Genomic DNA, 15,272 nt, shown 5'->3' with positions numbered 1-15,272 from the left:
CTAAGGGTCCCTGATGCCGTCACGGCATTGCGGCAAATTGACAGCATTGTTTTGTAAAAATGGAAATATTTCTGTGAATAATAAAAAAATAATCAAGATTGCTTAAATTGTTTTGATTTGCTGCTAAATGAAACGTAATGCGGACCCAAATCTCCCAATGTGGAGATACAAAATCACCAAAAGGTGAAACATGCAAGTCCTTGTGAGGGAAAATGACTTAAAACAGACCCAGTAGAGTGTGTCAGAAGCTCACATTATATACCGTAACGGCTTGCTATAGACGTGGATCATCAGGAAACTTTTCACTCTGCTGATTTGAAACAAGGAAAACATTCTTTAAGCCTTCAGTAGGATTCCTCTCAGCTTTTTTGTCCTTAGTGGGAGTTAAACATGCACCACCTCTACCTAGGAGTGGTCATCCTTCATGTTCCTCGTGTACCCGTCTCAAACATCTGTACCAAACCGTCACGCCCCTAATAAAAAGTTTATACCATATTGCTGCCAGTGAGTCATCATAAATGTCACACACTGGAGCTTTAAAGGCAGAGAGGATGAAATGTGTTAAATGTTGAGTCAAGATTGACTCTGACGTGAATTCTTCATCCAGTTAAGAATGACTGTGTGGTACAGTGCTATGTTACTGCTATAAAATGCCTTATGTCATTAAATGTGAGGGTTTAATGAGTAAAAACCACATTATTGACTCTAAATTTCCTAGCCGTGTATTGTCTTTCCGTAACAAAGTCAATTCCCACTCCATTTGCTTTTCCTCGAATAGATCCCTTCAGCTTTTTTTTTAGCCGAAAGGAAAATGCTGCCACAAAAGAAACAATAACTTCTGAAAACAATCGCAGCGCCAAATTCGGTCACTAAAAAGACAGGGCCAAAATAAATCAGCGTTTCAAGAACACAAGGGCTTGAAACTAATTTCTGCTTTGCAAAAACATGTCATTTACCTGCATATTTACTAAAAAGCACAATTTCTTACTTAGCCTTTCATCAAGTTTTCCAGCAATTAACTGGCAAAGAAAAAGCTCCTCGTTTCTGCCTGGAAAACACGACTCAGCTGTGAGACCAAGTTTCAGGATCTGAATCCTCTGAGTGTGCAGATGTAGAGCCTTCATTTGGCCTGAATCACCGATAATCTCACTTCAGCTGACTTAAAGTTAAAGTTGTCCGTTACAAAAATAAGATTAAAGCATATGTTTGTCTTAAACTTCATTGTTTGGATGTCTACAAGGTAAATGTCTGCTATTACAGCTAAGTGGTTGGTGTTTGAAAATTGACTCTAGATATCGCATGTCATCATTTATAATTAATACATTTTTAAATGAAACAAGTCGCTGAACTTATCTACAACCTTTGCTTTTCATAATATAGCTTTCAGTCAAGCTAAAAGGCTATTTGTATTGATTCACGAAGTTACAGTTTAAGCTTTCTTTTCATTTCACTAAAGCACTAAAACTTATTTTGGTCTAGAATGTTTGAAGTTTAATGATTCGACGAAAAGCCCGAGTCTAAATTGTCCAAAGCTGATGCCAAAACCATTTCAAACAAGCCAACGGGATTTTATCTGTTTCGATCTGTCCCAGTCAGCGTTGGGAATGTTACTGTAAAAAAGTAATTAGTTATAGTTACTGATTACTTTGTCAAAAAAGTAACTCAGTTACTTACAGAGTTACAAGGTTATAAAAGTAACTAATTACCAAGAAAAATAACTTCTTTGTTACTTTTTTCATTAAAGAATGCAAGAAAAAATGGGTTCCCCTCTCGATTAAACTTACTTAATTTAACATAAATGACTACAATACTGAAGTATAAATGACTAATGACTGGAACTTAATAAAAAGTATGTCCAAATGTGTTTTATAAAACTGAGTAATTGAAATAAATGGGCACTTAACAGAACTACAAACAGGAACATTACACTAATCTAGACTTAAAATGTCACAGTGTGATATATAACAAGACCCCAATCAGCTAAAATTTATAATTGCAAATAGAAACACCTGTAAAGGTTCCTGAGCCTTTAAATGGTCTCTCAGTCTAGTTAAATTACAGAAATAAACTTAGTTTTGCACAGGATTCTAATTTTTCCAGCTTCACATGATTGTGTGTTTTTGTAGCGTTTCTGTTGCTGGTAATCTAGTAATGGCTAAATAAATAAATAAAATCCTTTAAAATGACACTAGAAGATCTGATGGGGGACTTAAATTTACTAACTTGGGTCAGACCCAAACACAGAAAAGCTGAAGCTGGATGGTGAAGACACACAGGAAGTTCTTAGAACACCTGAGCGCCCATGATGTTCGAGACTGATGCAACCAGTGTTACAGCGGGACTAAAGACATGATCAGAAACAAGTTGAATGATCTAGGAAGGTAGGAGATCAGGACATCTGAGCGGTGAGCGGACCTTCGGGTTGTCCCGCTGTCACGCCAAGAAGGGCACGGCTGCAGATTCAAGCCTGCAGCAGCGAATCTGCGGGTCTGTAGACTATTCATCACATCTTCCTCGTTCTTCACGGGCCGTGATGCGCTTGGATGAAAACATCCGCCTTTTTAGCTCCCAATCAGCTGATGACGGCTTCAACACACCGTGCTGCTGAATTAGTAACGCATGTATTTTTTTTAATCAGTAACGGAAACGCTGTTATGATAAAAGAAGACGTAATTAGATTACTTGTTACTGAAAAACAATTTTTTTTTAGTAACGCCGTTATTTTAAATGCCATTATTCCCATCACTGGTGGCAGTATTATCCCGCCCACTGTGATTGGCAAGACACAAGACTGGTCTGGCCTTCTGAGGCTCCTATGGAGCATGGCTAGGCCGACCCCCAGAGCGGTCTGTCTAGGTTTCTCAGCTACTGGCTTCTTGCCTCTTAGCCAAAATAAAATTCAAGCACTTTAAGGGGAGTTCTCGAGACCTTTTAACACCTTTGCTGTCATGGGTGATTCTGCAGGTTGAGTGCTTTGCAGTCTTGTTTCTGGTTTTATTGTAATTTTGGTACTTCCTGTTTTATTTTGTGCATTCACTTCCTGTCTCATTACAGGCAGCTTCACGACATGAGGCTCCTCACTAATCTGCCTCATGTCTTGCACCTGGGTCCTGGCTTCTCCATTTAAGCGTCTTTGCAACAGTTTCCTTTGCCAGTTTGTCTTCTTCAGTTGAGTACTGTGAACCTGCTCTCAGTAACACTTTGTGAGAGTGTATTTAGTTAGTTTTGGACTTGTTCAGTTGTGCTGTACTGCCAGGAATCCCTTCTGCTGATTAAAACTGTGTGAGCTCTGCATTTGAGTCCTCTTTGTGCTTTGATATTTGCATTGAACATAGATGAACCAATAAAAATTCTTAAAACATGGCAAAATGTTGGGTAACAAATTGAAGGATTTTTACATTATTCTAGTAAGAAATGCAGATGTTTTACAGCCAAATATGAAGCTCTATAATCTCTGTAATAATAAATCAGTGTCTGAATGCATTGTAGCCAGTGGGAGTGCATGGAAGGCCAAACAGTTAAAGTAAGCTGAATTTAACTAAAGTGAGAATGCAGAGAAAAGCAGACGGCACAGAGCTGAACGTTTTACTTCTGAACACTGGTGGAAAAATGCTGAATTTGTGTATTCACTCGTGCTTCAATTGAGAGGGGGGCCTCTTGTGCAGCTACTCTGGAGCCACTTAGATTTTAGATAGATGGCATTTAATTTGAGAAAGCTGAGCTGAAAAGCCTGGCTAGTTTGCTTTTCTAAAACAACTTCATCAAGAAGCTAAAAAAAAAAAAAAAAAACACTATCCCCGCAACGACGGAAAAGTGGCTCCAATCTCTTAAATAAATCCCAGAGCCTGGGAATACGATAAGAGCCACATCCTTCAGCTGATGAGTGGCTCAAGGAGAAGATTTAAAGTAGAGTGCAAATTCACCTACCCCTTAAAAGTCCCAACATACAAACAACTTTATTCTGAAAAACTAATCGGTAACAGCTTTCGTAATAATCAATGCTGATAAAATGTCTCGCTTTTGATTTATCAACAGTAAAAGAAGTCAACCTAGCCTGACAGATATGTTATACTGGTGCCTATCTCCAGCGGTCAACGGCAATCAGGCGGGGTACACCCTGGACAGAGAGCCAGTCAATCGCAGGGCAATGGGTCATTATATATTTATATTGAAACTTATACATATAAAATATAACGTTACGTGACTGCCGCAGAAGTCACGGTCACATGATGCACGTCTTGCATAGCAAGACACCGCCTTGCGAGGCCAGGCACCTGGTCATTGAGAAACACGCTCTGTTCTCCCATCCTCTCCTTCTCCCTCTGTCGTTAGTAAGCCTGTCTTTGACTTCCTGGGTTTTAATGGTAGAGCTGACATTACCAGGGAGGCCCCAGTGGGGTTTGCAGTAGGTAAGAGCCATAAAATCTGATGCACTAAAGCATTTCTCATTCCAGGGTTTTTCCAAAATCAGCCAAGAAGAAAAAGCTCAAAAACAGTTTCTAAGAAGACTGAGTGAAAAGAAAAAACAAAAGCAAAAGTCAATTTCCATACATTCAGATTTCCACTGTAGTTTCACTTGCTTAGAGCCAAAAGTTGAGACGTGATGTTTGAAAGGTGAACTGCCTCCAAATCTAATTTGTAAAATTTTAGGTGAATGACTAATCTCTCTTTTTATTGCATGATGCATAAAATGATTTATTTAATTTTTTTTACTACAGATTACGTTTCAGACTTTTTCTAACATGGATGCAATTATATGTTTGGTCATCAATCTACATAAAAAATAAAATAAAAACTCCCAGGAACGAACCAAAATGAGATTTAAGGAGTGTTTGGAAGACTAAAATATTCCCAAGTGGGTTTTTGGAATGAAGACTTGGCACATCTTTAGCTTAGGAGTTTCTCCTATATTCTTCATGGAAAACTCAAGGTCAACCAGTCTGGATGGATGAATTGATGCAGAGACACTTTCAAAGATTTTCATTTTTTTTTTCTACTTTTAGATGTTTTTATGGGATTACTGTGGTATTTTCCATAAAATGCACCATGCTTTCAATCATTTCTTTTGTCTAAAAACACAAAATCAAAGTAAATTTAAAAATGCTTCCTGGGTTTGTGGAGGTTTTATAGGTGTAAAACGCCTTTAATGCATAAACCTATTAAAATAATGAACTCTAAAGTAGCATTTAGTGTAACGAGACCAAAAACAGAAAAGAAATGTAGAATATATATTTATCTTTAGGAGGGATTATCCTGTCAGCCATTCAGTCCTACCTGCCAGGCAGAGTCCAAAGATGGTGAGGAGAACGAGGACGTAGAGGGAAACGATGGCATATTTGATGGCTGAGAGGGAGTTAAGGAGGCTGCAGAACTGGTCCTGCTTCCGGCGACGCTTCACAGAAACTATTTAAAGGGAAATAAAATCACACAAAATAATAGTTACTGCCATGTATGCCCAGAATGCGGGAAGGCAAAACTCGGGATACGTCTGTACGGTTGTGGTCAGAAGTTTACATACACTTGTAAAAAATATAATATAATGGCTCTACTGAGTGTCCCGTTATTTCTAAAACTCTGATTTTTCTCTGCTAGAGTGATTGGAACAGATACTTCTTTGTCACAAAAAACATTCATGAAGTTCGGTTCTTTAATGTCTTTATTATGGGTTAACAGAGAAAAGTGATCACATTTGCTGGGTCACAAATATACGTACAGCAACAAGAACTAGCAATTTTGGTGACTTAGAAACGTGTCAGTGAACTGAGCTTCATAGCATGGCCTCTTAACTTCTTGTGAGTGATTATGAGTGACTACAGCTGGTGACTTCTCTTAGGCCAGGTAAATAGGGCTCATTGGATACAAACGCCCACAAACGCTACAATGGGAAAGTCAAAGGAGCTCAGCATGGATCTGAAAAAGTGAATTATTGACTTGAATAAGTCAGGAAAGTCACTTGGGGCCATTTCAAAGCAGCTGCAGGTCCCAAGAGCAACAGTGCAAACAATTGTTTTGTAAGTATAAGGTGCATGGCACTGTTTCATCACTGCCAAGATCAGGAAGAAAACGCAAGCTATCGCCTGCTGCTGACAGAAAATTGGTCAGGATGGTAAAGAGTGAACCAAGAATCACCAAAAAGCAGATCTGCCAAGAATTAGAAGCTGCTGGAACACAGGTGTCATTGTCCACAGTCAAACGTGTTTTGCATCTCCATGGACTGAGAGGCTGCCATGCAAGAAGGAAGCCCTTGCTCCAAAAGCGGCACCTTAAGGCTCGACTGAAGTTTGCTGCTGATCACATGGACAAAGAGAAGACCTTCTGGAGGAAAGTTCTGTGGTCAGACGAAACGAAAATCGAGCTTTTTGGCCACAATGCCCAGCAATATGTTTGGAGGAGAAAAGGTGAGGCCTTTAACCCCAAGAACACCATGCCTACAGTCAAGCATGGTGGTGGGAATAGTATGCTGTGGGGCTGTTTTGCTGCCAATGGAACTGGTGCTTTACAGAGAGTAAATGGGATAATGAAGAAGGAGGATTACCTTCACATTCTTCAACATAACCTAAAATCATCAACACGAAGGTTGGGTCTTGGGCGCAGTTGGGTGTTCCAACAGGACAATGACCCCAAACACACATCAAAAGTGGTAAAGGAATGGCTAAATCAGGCTAGAATAAGGGTTTTAGAATGGCCTTCCCAAAGTCCTGACTTAAACCCCATTGAAAACATGTGGACAGTGCTGAAGAAACAAGTCCATGTCAGAAAGCCATCAAATTTAACTGAACTTCACCAATTCTGTCAAGAGGAGTGGTCAAAGATTCAACCAGAAGCTTGCCAGAAGCTTGTGGATGGCTACCAAAAGCACCTAATTGAAGTGAAAATGGCTAAGGGACATGTAACCAAATATTAGCACTGCTGTATGTATATTTGTGACCCAGCAAATGTGATCACTTTTCTCTGTTAACCCATAATAAAGATATTAAAGAACCAAACTTCATGAATGTTTTTTGTGACAAAGAAGTATCTGTTCCAATCACTCTATCAGAGAAAAATCAGAGTTTTAGAAATAACGGGACACTCAGTAGAGCCATTATATTATATTTTTTACAAGTGTATGTAAACTTCTGACCACAACTGTATGTGTTGTTGCGAAATGTCTTCAGGATGGATTTTAATGAAACTCTCAGAAAGGCATCACTGGATGTAAATCTACAACAGAAGGAGCTGATGCTGGTCCTGTTAAAGATGGCTGCCACAGCCGAGTGACCTTAAACACTTAACCATACGTTTTGAATGGTCTTACACTACAAAAGAGTGCCCGAGTTCCTCGGGTGTCTGAGAGAAATCAGATGGTCACATGATGATAAAAATGATGTCCTCAGGGACATCATAAAGTCAGAGGTTGTGTGAACAGTCAGGATGTTGGATTAAGTTTGAACTTACACTTGATTCTGCAGCTCTGCCTCCCAACAGCATGAGCCAGGCAATCCATCAGCGGACGCAGGTGGACACACACACACACACACACACACACACACACACACACACACACACGCACGTACACACACACACACACAAACACGCACGCACGCACGCACACACACACACACACACACACTAGTGCAGCACAAGGAAAACACAGCTGGCTCAGATGTGTGTGTGCGTGGTTGGAATGTACAGTATAAAAACAAATAATCCATTAACTGCTCTCCCTCTTCGTTTCAGACCAGCTTGACGTCCAAACAAACTTAAAAAGGGAAAAAGCAACTTAACAGGGAATTGTAGTAAATGTTAGAATTTTTGATTCACACCCAGAATCCAACAAAGAGCAATGATGAGTTGGAATAAACTTAATAAATTAGCCAAAATAAATAAATAAAAATACATGTTTGTTAGGTTCCTATGCAGCTTTCTTCGCATTTGAAAAATGATTGTTTATCAGAGCTTCTAGCCTTCAATAAAGGAATTTCCAAAAGTGGATGCTAATGTTAAAAGTTTGGGGCTGAAACCCGAGAACATCAGCGGTGAGTTTGTCCAGCTGCACCTGAACTCACACTCATCCAGATGTTGCTCCAGGAAATTTCTGGTTTTTCATATATGACCAGAGAGATGAGTGCCAAAAGATGATCACATGGTCTCTTCATCCTTGTGTGTTTGACTCAGAATCAAATGGTTTAATGGAAGGTTCCCTCCACCCGTATCCCCCTTTTATCAAACAGCCTCCTTCTATTTTTCCACCTGCTTCTGATTCCAGAGAGATTTCAGACCTGCCATCATCATTCAGAACACCATTTACTGTAAGCTACTCGTGACGAGCTTCTCAGATGTTTCTAAATCCAGTTCAATTTAAACCTGAAACTCCTGTAAAATAAAAAAGGTCCTCATCCAGCTCAGTAGGCTTACCGTCATCACAGAGGTTGAGTTTGGACAAGTTGTGTCCTTCATAGGCTTCCTCATACATGGATGCATTCTCTCTCTCCTCATTTGTGCTCAGATACATGGCTTTGTTTTCCATCTCCACCTCACTAAGGACAGAAAAGAACAAGGAGCCGCAACAAAACTCAAGACATCAAATATAACTTAAGAAATGCTTTCCTGCATTTATTTGGATTATAAGAAGAAACTAAAAATTTACAAACACATGCAAGATGTTAAAAAACTTAAATACACACATTTAAGGAGGAACTGATAAGTGTACAGATCAGTGTTGTGCTAGTTCCTGTTTCAACTAATCCAAAGTGAAAATGGTCAGTTCATTAGGGACGTTTCATTTCTAACTTCTTATGTAAATATATTTTATACTTTTAAGATGTTTGGCATTTTGAGGAACTTTAGGAGTTTTTACTTTTTTAAAGTGAACTCTTAAAGAGCAAGTCACCCCTGTATGAGTGCTTTAAGAGCTCAATATATATGTTACCTCTACTTATGACCAATAAGCTGTGATTATTATAAGGATGATAGGTGGAAGCTTGAACCTTGAGGAGAGAACAATATTGTTGACAATTCGTTATCATGTGTTCAGAGCTGCAGAGAGGCTCTGAGCTCCAGCTGATGGGATGAAGGCAGGCTGATTTAAAGGGACACATGCAGTCTTGTGTCTCAATTTTGACCAGATGTTGAATGGTCAAACTGTACCTAAACTGACCATTGCTGGACGTTACACGCCCTACCAGATTCTTACTTCACTCCCACTTCTTGTTTGAAAAATGCAACAAATGCTGTTGCCTAGCAGACCAAGAGGGCGGAGCTGCTAACAAATACACACACACAGGCTCACAACGACATTGTGACATCATATGGTACCAGCTATGTTCTAGGGTACCTCTTAGCCAATAGCAATGGAAGATTTAAATTCCAATTGATTTTTTTCTTTTTCTTCTTCCGGCTCTTGGAGAGTACAGACGCTTTTTTCTCCTCTCCTCCCTATCTTATCCCAAGGCTCTTTTTCTGTCTCTGGGTGTACGGTGCTTCTGCATTTTTTCTGGAAAACTGGAAACTGAAATTACTAAAATGGACCTGGTCAGTTGATCTCTCAACGCGATTGACAACATTTTTTCAACGATGAGAACGGGAGAAGGGGCTCCCTCTGGGACACAGCCAGTTGGGCATATCATGGACCCCCTGGAAACAGTGGAACTTGGCCTGCCTGTCTCAGCTGTCTGTAGAGGATTCTGAAGACGTCTGGATATTCATGGTGTTGATGTCAGGTTTCATGCTCTTTGGCCTGGGAGGTTACCTGGCTTACTGGAAAATTAACGAGCTGTCGAGGAATATTGGCTCAATCCCGGAGCTCAGAGATGGATTACACCACGCTGTAAACGCACAAACTCATATAATTGTCGAAGTGAGTAGTAAGCTTGGAACTTTGTCTGAGATTCAGACTCTGGCACAGAAGATTGATTCAATCAAGGAGGGAGTTGACGGATCAGCACAGATTGGGATCGATTAATTATGACATTAATGGCTTTAGAAGGGTTGGAGACCAACAGAACACTAAGGCAGAGAGGAAATTATCTCTGTCTGTCCCCAAACAATTCTTATCTGAATCTGGTGCCCTTGGAGCCTGTGCGGCTGAAGCAAATACCCCCCCCCCGAAGAAATGTGGAATGCTGCCGTCGCCATGGCAGCTCTGTCTTCCTATCCCAGCCTGGGTGGGACTGCGACCGGAGAAGGACGCTGAATCGTTCCAGGAGTCACTGTGCTCTCTAAATCCTACGACACCCCCCCCCCCCCGTCCAAACGGAGGTGACGAGCGCCGCTAGTGGACACTTATGTTGTGTAATGTCTGAAGTCTGTTGCATTTCTGTCTGAGATGTTTTTTTGTATAGCAAAGCTGCCCTCCCTGTGGAGGGTAACTCTGAAGTGCCTTTTTTTTCCTCCACCTGACTCAATCCTCATGTAACCCCTCTGTTCTCTATTAAGGTAGCGCGACTCGGGTTGTGAATGACCACAGTCACCAATTCTTGTCATGTGTCTTTGCCTATGTATGTATGTCTGATCTCAGAATTGTGTGTACTGAAACTCTAATTTCCCCCTGGGATTAATAAAGTATCTTTGAATTGAATTGAATTGAATTGAATTGAATTGAAAATGCAATGCAGAGTTTTTACCTGACAATGGCACAACACTGACAGTTTTAGGCAGAAAATTAAAATTTCAACTAAAATCCACTTAAGTGCAAAACTATTGACTACACGTGTCTGCAGCACAATTAGACACGCATTTATGTAGTTTATCAGAAAAAAATGATGATTTGGGGGTGACATGCTCTTTAAGTTTACCTCATCGTATAGATACTTTACTCTCAGTTTAAACCAGGAAGACTTAGAGCTTTTACTGTGTGATTCGCCATTTGATCTTCTACAGTTTTTGCCTTTCAGCAAAGACCTCAAAAATTGAAAGGGATACTTTGCAACCTTGTTCATATTTTTAAGTTCTTTTCTTGAGTAGTATGTGCTAAAACGTTCCTTTACAGGGATGATGAAAGGCCACTCAGCCCCTATCTCCCTCTGTGGCCAGAATATTCCACTTGCAACTTCAGACTGGCAGGCCACTCTGTTGAGCTGACATACCTGACAACAGGCACAGTATATGCAAAAAAATTACAGTTGGCACTAATGAGATGCCAATTTGGGGAGGATGGCTTAACCATGCCCTATCCAGGCTTTTGCAATAGCTTAGCAGAGCTGAATAAAAGGAAGAAGCAGCTGAGACAGGAAAATGCATGGAGCTAATAATTGCTTAGGAGGTGTTTTTCATGAGAAAATAACCAAATAAGCTCCAAAAAATTGATTTTGCATGATATAATCCTTTTAAATCATATTTTGGACTGTCATAACCCGCTGAAATGTACAAAGTTTAGCATAGAAGAACAAAAATGTGAACTTCATGAAGTAAAGATTCCATATTGTTTATATTTAATTTATGTGTGAGCTTATTCATCTACTGAGCACAGAAAAACTATCCTGATTGGTGATATTTAGTTATCAGGGGGTGTTGGGTTATTGTGGTGTGAGGACTCCGTCTCTGTTTCCTATGATTTATTCTTCTGCCATGATACTTGGACAAATGTTGGTTTAGAGTAAATTCTATTTTGCTTTAAATGCACAGAAGGTTCAGCCACAGAACAAGAATAAAGAAGTTTCTAACCTTTCATACCAATCAGCTGTGAGGAATGTACAGTATGATGTTCCCTGTCAAAGCTTTGCATCAGAGGAGGGGGTTGAAAGGCCAGTTTTCCAAACATGGAGGAGTATTTAAATGTCTAAATGGAAACTGAAGCTGTAGCCATGATCTCATATGATAAAAAGGGCCACAAATCCAGCTAACCCTTTCAGACTTTCTGAAATGCTGAAATGACCTTTAACCCTTCCTGGAGTTTTACAGTGAGAGTGTTTCCTTCAGCTGAACATACAGTACCTCGGCGACAAAGTTTTTACAGTTTCCTTTTTAATGACACTTTACAATAAGGGTCCATTTATTAATGCTACTTGGTGCATTATTAAGCATTAATAAACTATTAAATAAAGTATTAACAACTGCTTAATATTAATGGTTATAATAAGCAATGCAGAATGTTTTTGTACTCTCTGGGTAAATAAACAGGAAAGTTATTGGGTCAGAAAAAGCCAGTTTCATCTACATGGCATGGAAAATTGGAATTTATGGCCCCGCCCACCTCGGCTTGCAACAGCAAATGGCTGCTTTAGATTTGCAGCTATGTGACAGTGGAGCGTGTCTTGGCTAGTAGAAGCTAACCATTAGCAACTCCACAACAAGGCGGAACACATTCGGGCTTGTGTTGTTTGTGGAGATGAAACATCAACGTTGTATTTTGTACCTGAGAAAGATGAGCGAACGAAGGCAGTAGAAGAGTTTCGTTGCTGTTTGCCAGTCAGAGGCGAGGTGTTTGCATATCATGAATATTAATGAGTAAAACCCATTTTATTGAAAATTCAAGTGAACGAGAGCTTAAAAAAGATTTAAGCTTTAGTCAAGATTTAAACTTTATACTTAAAGGGAAAGAAAACATGAAATTGGTCAGTTATCATAAAGGGTAAGAATAAAGCTAAAGAAGCTCCTCATCTAGCTGAGGCACGCCCTCAGCTAAAAGAAAGTCGCATTTCAGCGCGTTATGTCTGCCATTTGCATTACGCATCTCTTCCTACCCTGAGAGGGTGTTTTCTCTCTCTCCAGTTTGAACAGGGTTTCCCACGCTGTGTGTGATCTGAACCAAACACGAATAAAGTAAAAAGGGAACATAAGACAAATAGATAAGTCTTAGGTCAGAAAGGGTTGTGTCAGGGATAAAATGAGAACTCAGTCGGCTCTGTGAATGTTTGACAAAGTGGTTAAAAAGCGCTCAGTCAGGACTTTTTCATTAAAGAGGGGAAAGGAAAGTTGACATTTAGACCAAATATCCAGGAATCGGCTGCTAGGAGATCCACTGAACACTTCTTGCAAGTGTGTGTGTGCACGTTCATGTGCGCATACGGTGTGGGTGAGTGTGCAGTGATTACCTTCTCTAATCATTTAGTCTGTCTCTCTGACAGCAAAAGATGGTGGGAAAGCAAAGCAATCCACATCTTAGTCTCAGCGCCTTTAGCTTTCTGGCCAACACGTTCCTGGAAACGCTACATGACATAAAAGTACGAATACGTGCGCAACAACCTGGAAATGGGACATAAGTCCAATGAGTTTAGTTTATAACTGGAGCATCGCTAGAGTAAACAAATTTAGTCTTTTGGAGGACATTTCTGAGCCGATGACATTTTCCACCCATCTTTAAGTAAAGCAGATAAAAGTTGTTGCAGAAACGCTGCAGCTGCTCCACTGAAATTTGAGTCTGTTGTCTATCACCCAAAGCGAGACAGCTCACTGGACTGAGGGAGAAACTGGACTCATAAAAGTAGACGAGTCAGTCTCTGACCTCTCCACATGGGGCAACACAATTATCTTGTCGGTTGTTCCCCCTCCCTATCAAAGCATCTGATTGTCTGGCAGGTCAGAAGGAAGCGATGTGAGTGTGTGGTCTCAGCTGGAAGGCAAAAACTGGATCAGATTTGCACAAAAATCTCTCTTATATTAATTTTTCAAAGTAAAAGTCCTTAAACTCTTTAAATTACCAGTGTGCAGGTTTTTATAAGTGTTACAAAGCATCGTCTCCCTATGGACATGATGTAAACCTCCCATGTCATTGCTCATTCATTCATGAAGCACATTAACCCATTTCCCCCCTAATTAAAGAGACACTTCACCCATGACCGCTGAAACACAAAGAGATGTTTCTCTGTGGTTGAGTTGCATTAAAAGTGAATTTCCTGTCTTTTATGGCACGCCGCGAGTAAATCAGCTGATAATCTTCTGTTCAACATACTTGGACAAAGATATAACTACTATAACTTCTTTAAAGGGTCAAAAGTTGAACCTGCTTGATGATTTTTGAAACGTTTTAGATTTATATCACTATAAAAATGTCTTTAATCTGGTAACACTGAACACAAGGAGGGGATTAGGCATAAGAACCAAGATTATATTCAACCATAAGAGGAAATTTGTCCTCTGGTGTTTTCAGGAACAGGTGACATGCAGGTGCAACACTGCATTAACCTTTTATTTTCTGTTTCAGGTGTATCTATACATACATACATTAATATATATATATATATATATATATATATATATATATATATATATATATATATATATATATATATATATATATATATATATATATATATATATATAACGACATTTAATAATGTTTAACCCTATAGTCAGGCATCTCCACATTTTTTTAATTTAGTAAAATAAAAGTGTAACTCCACAATCACATAAAATATAATTAAAGTGTAAACTAGAAAAGGTTATTCCTCTCACCTTTTCAGATGTCAACTAGAATAAAGATCACAGCTCAGAGTCCGTTATGATCCCCACTAAAAAGATAAACTGAAAAAGTTAGGTCTTGTCAATTTTACTTCCTCCGTCCAGTCAGCCCCGAAGATGTTTTGAATGTTTTCCTGCAGCATGCAGAACTTCTGTCAGTGTTTCAGAGACAGTCAGCTGCTCTGTAGTGGTGAAGAAACCCAGACATTTGGAGTAATAAACCCACAACATCGTCACGTGACCAAGACAAACTCCCAGCTGATGACTTCTGTTCTGAGTCTGAGGTGAGAATCCTTTTCCCCCAACAGTTGTATTATTGGCGCCCTCTGTTGGATAAAGACTGCAATTCAGTCATTTAGCTGCTTTTTTATTACATAATGTAAAAAAGCTAGGGCTTCATTTACTAAAATAACAGTTTCAGCGCAATCATGCAGATGACTTCAGGTTCCTTCGTAAAAAACAAAATATAGACAAGATTGGTTGGATAATGAATTTTAGTTGGAAATGTGTTTTATTCATTTATAATGTTTTATTGGATGTTTTCCTAATTTGGAAAACACACAAAAAAACTTAAAGAAAGCAGTTCTGCATAAATGTTGATGTATATCCATTTCATTTATTTATAATTTTGATAATTCATGTTGTTGACTGAGGTGGGGGGATAAAAAGGTCTTGGAGGCTGCATCATTGCAACCAAAACCTCAGGAATTGCAAAGGAGAAAGCCAGGAAGTGTAAGTGCAAAGCTCTGAGCAGCGAGAATGAAACAAAGGAAATTGATAACAAAAATAGATAGAGGCAAACAGAAAAATGAAACATACTTTAGTAATCATTTTAAGGAGTTGATTCAGATAGTAAGTTTTACTTTTGAAACGATTTTTTCTCTCAATGCCTT

At 39.4% G+C, this 15,272-nt stretch overlaps 1 protein-coding gene across 1 annotated transcript in view; it reads right to left on the bottom strand.

Moving 5' to 3' along the window:
• scara5 (scavenger receptor class A, member 5 (putative)) overlaps positions 1-14,549 on the bottom strand; it is a 70,760-nt gene extending 56,211 nt beyond the window's left edge. Inside the window, exons 1-3 of the mRNA XM_015947594.3 lie at positions 14,374-14,549; positions 8,398-8,519; positions 5,275-5,403 (exon numbers count right to left, since the gene is read on the bottom strand). Of these exons, the coding sequence (XP_015803080.3) occupies positions 5,275-5,403; positions 8,398-8,509 (241 nt within the window). The 5' untranslated portion in view covers positions 8,510-8,519; positions 14,374-14,549. The remainder of the gene's footprint in view (positions 1-5,274; positions 5,404-8,397; positions 8,520-14,373) is intronic.
• Between the last annotated feature and the right edge of the window lie 723 nt (positions 14,550-15,272).

The sequence above is a fragment of the Nothobranchius furzeri genome, chromosome 2 (genome assembly GCF_043380555.1).
Source record: "Nothobranchius furzeri strain GRZ-AD chromosome 2, NfurGRZ-RIMD1, whole genome shotgun sequence".
NCBI classification, from domain to species: domain Eukaryota; kingdom Metazoa; phylum Chordata; class Actinopteri; order Cyprinodontiformes; family Nothobranchiidae; genus Nothobranchius; species Nothobranchius furzeri.
Note: the sequence above shows the minus strand (reverse complement) of the source record. Positions and strands in the feature narration are given on the sequence as shown.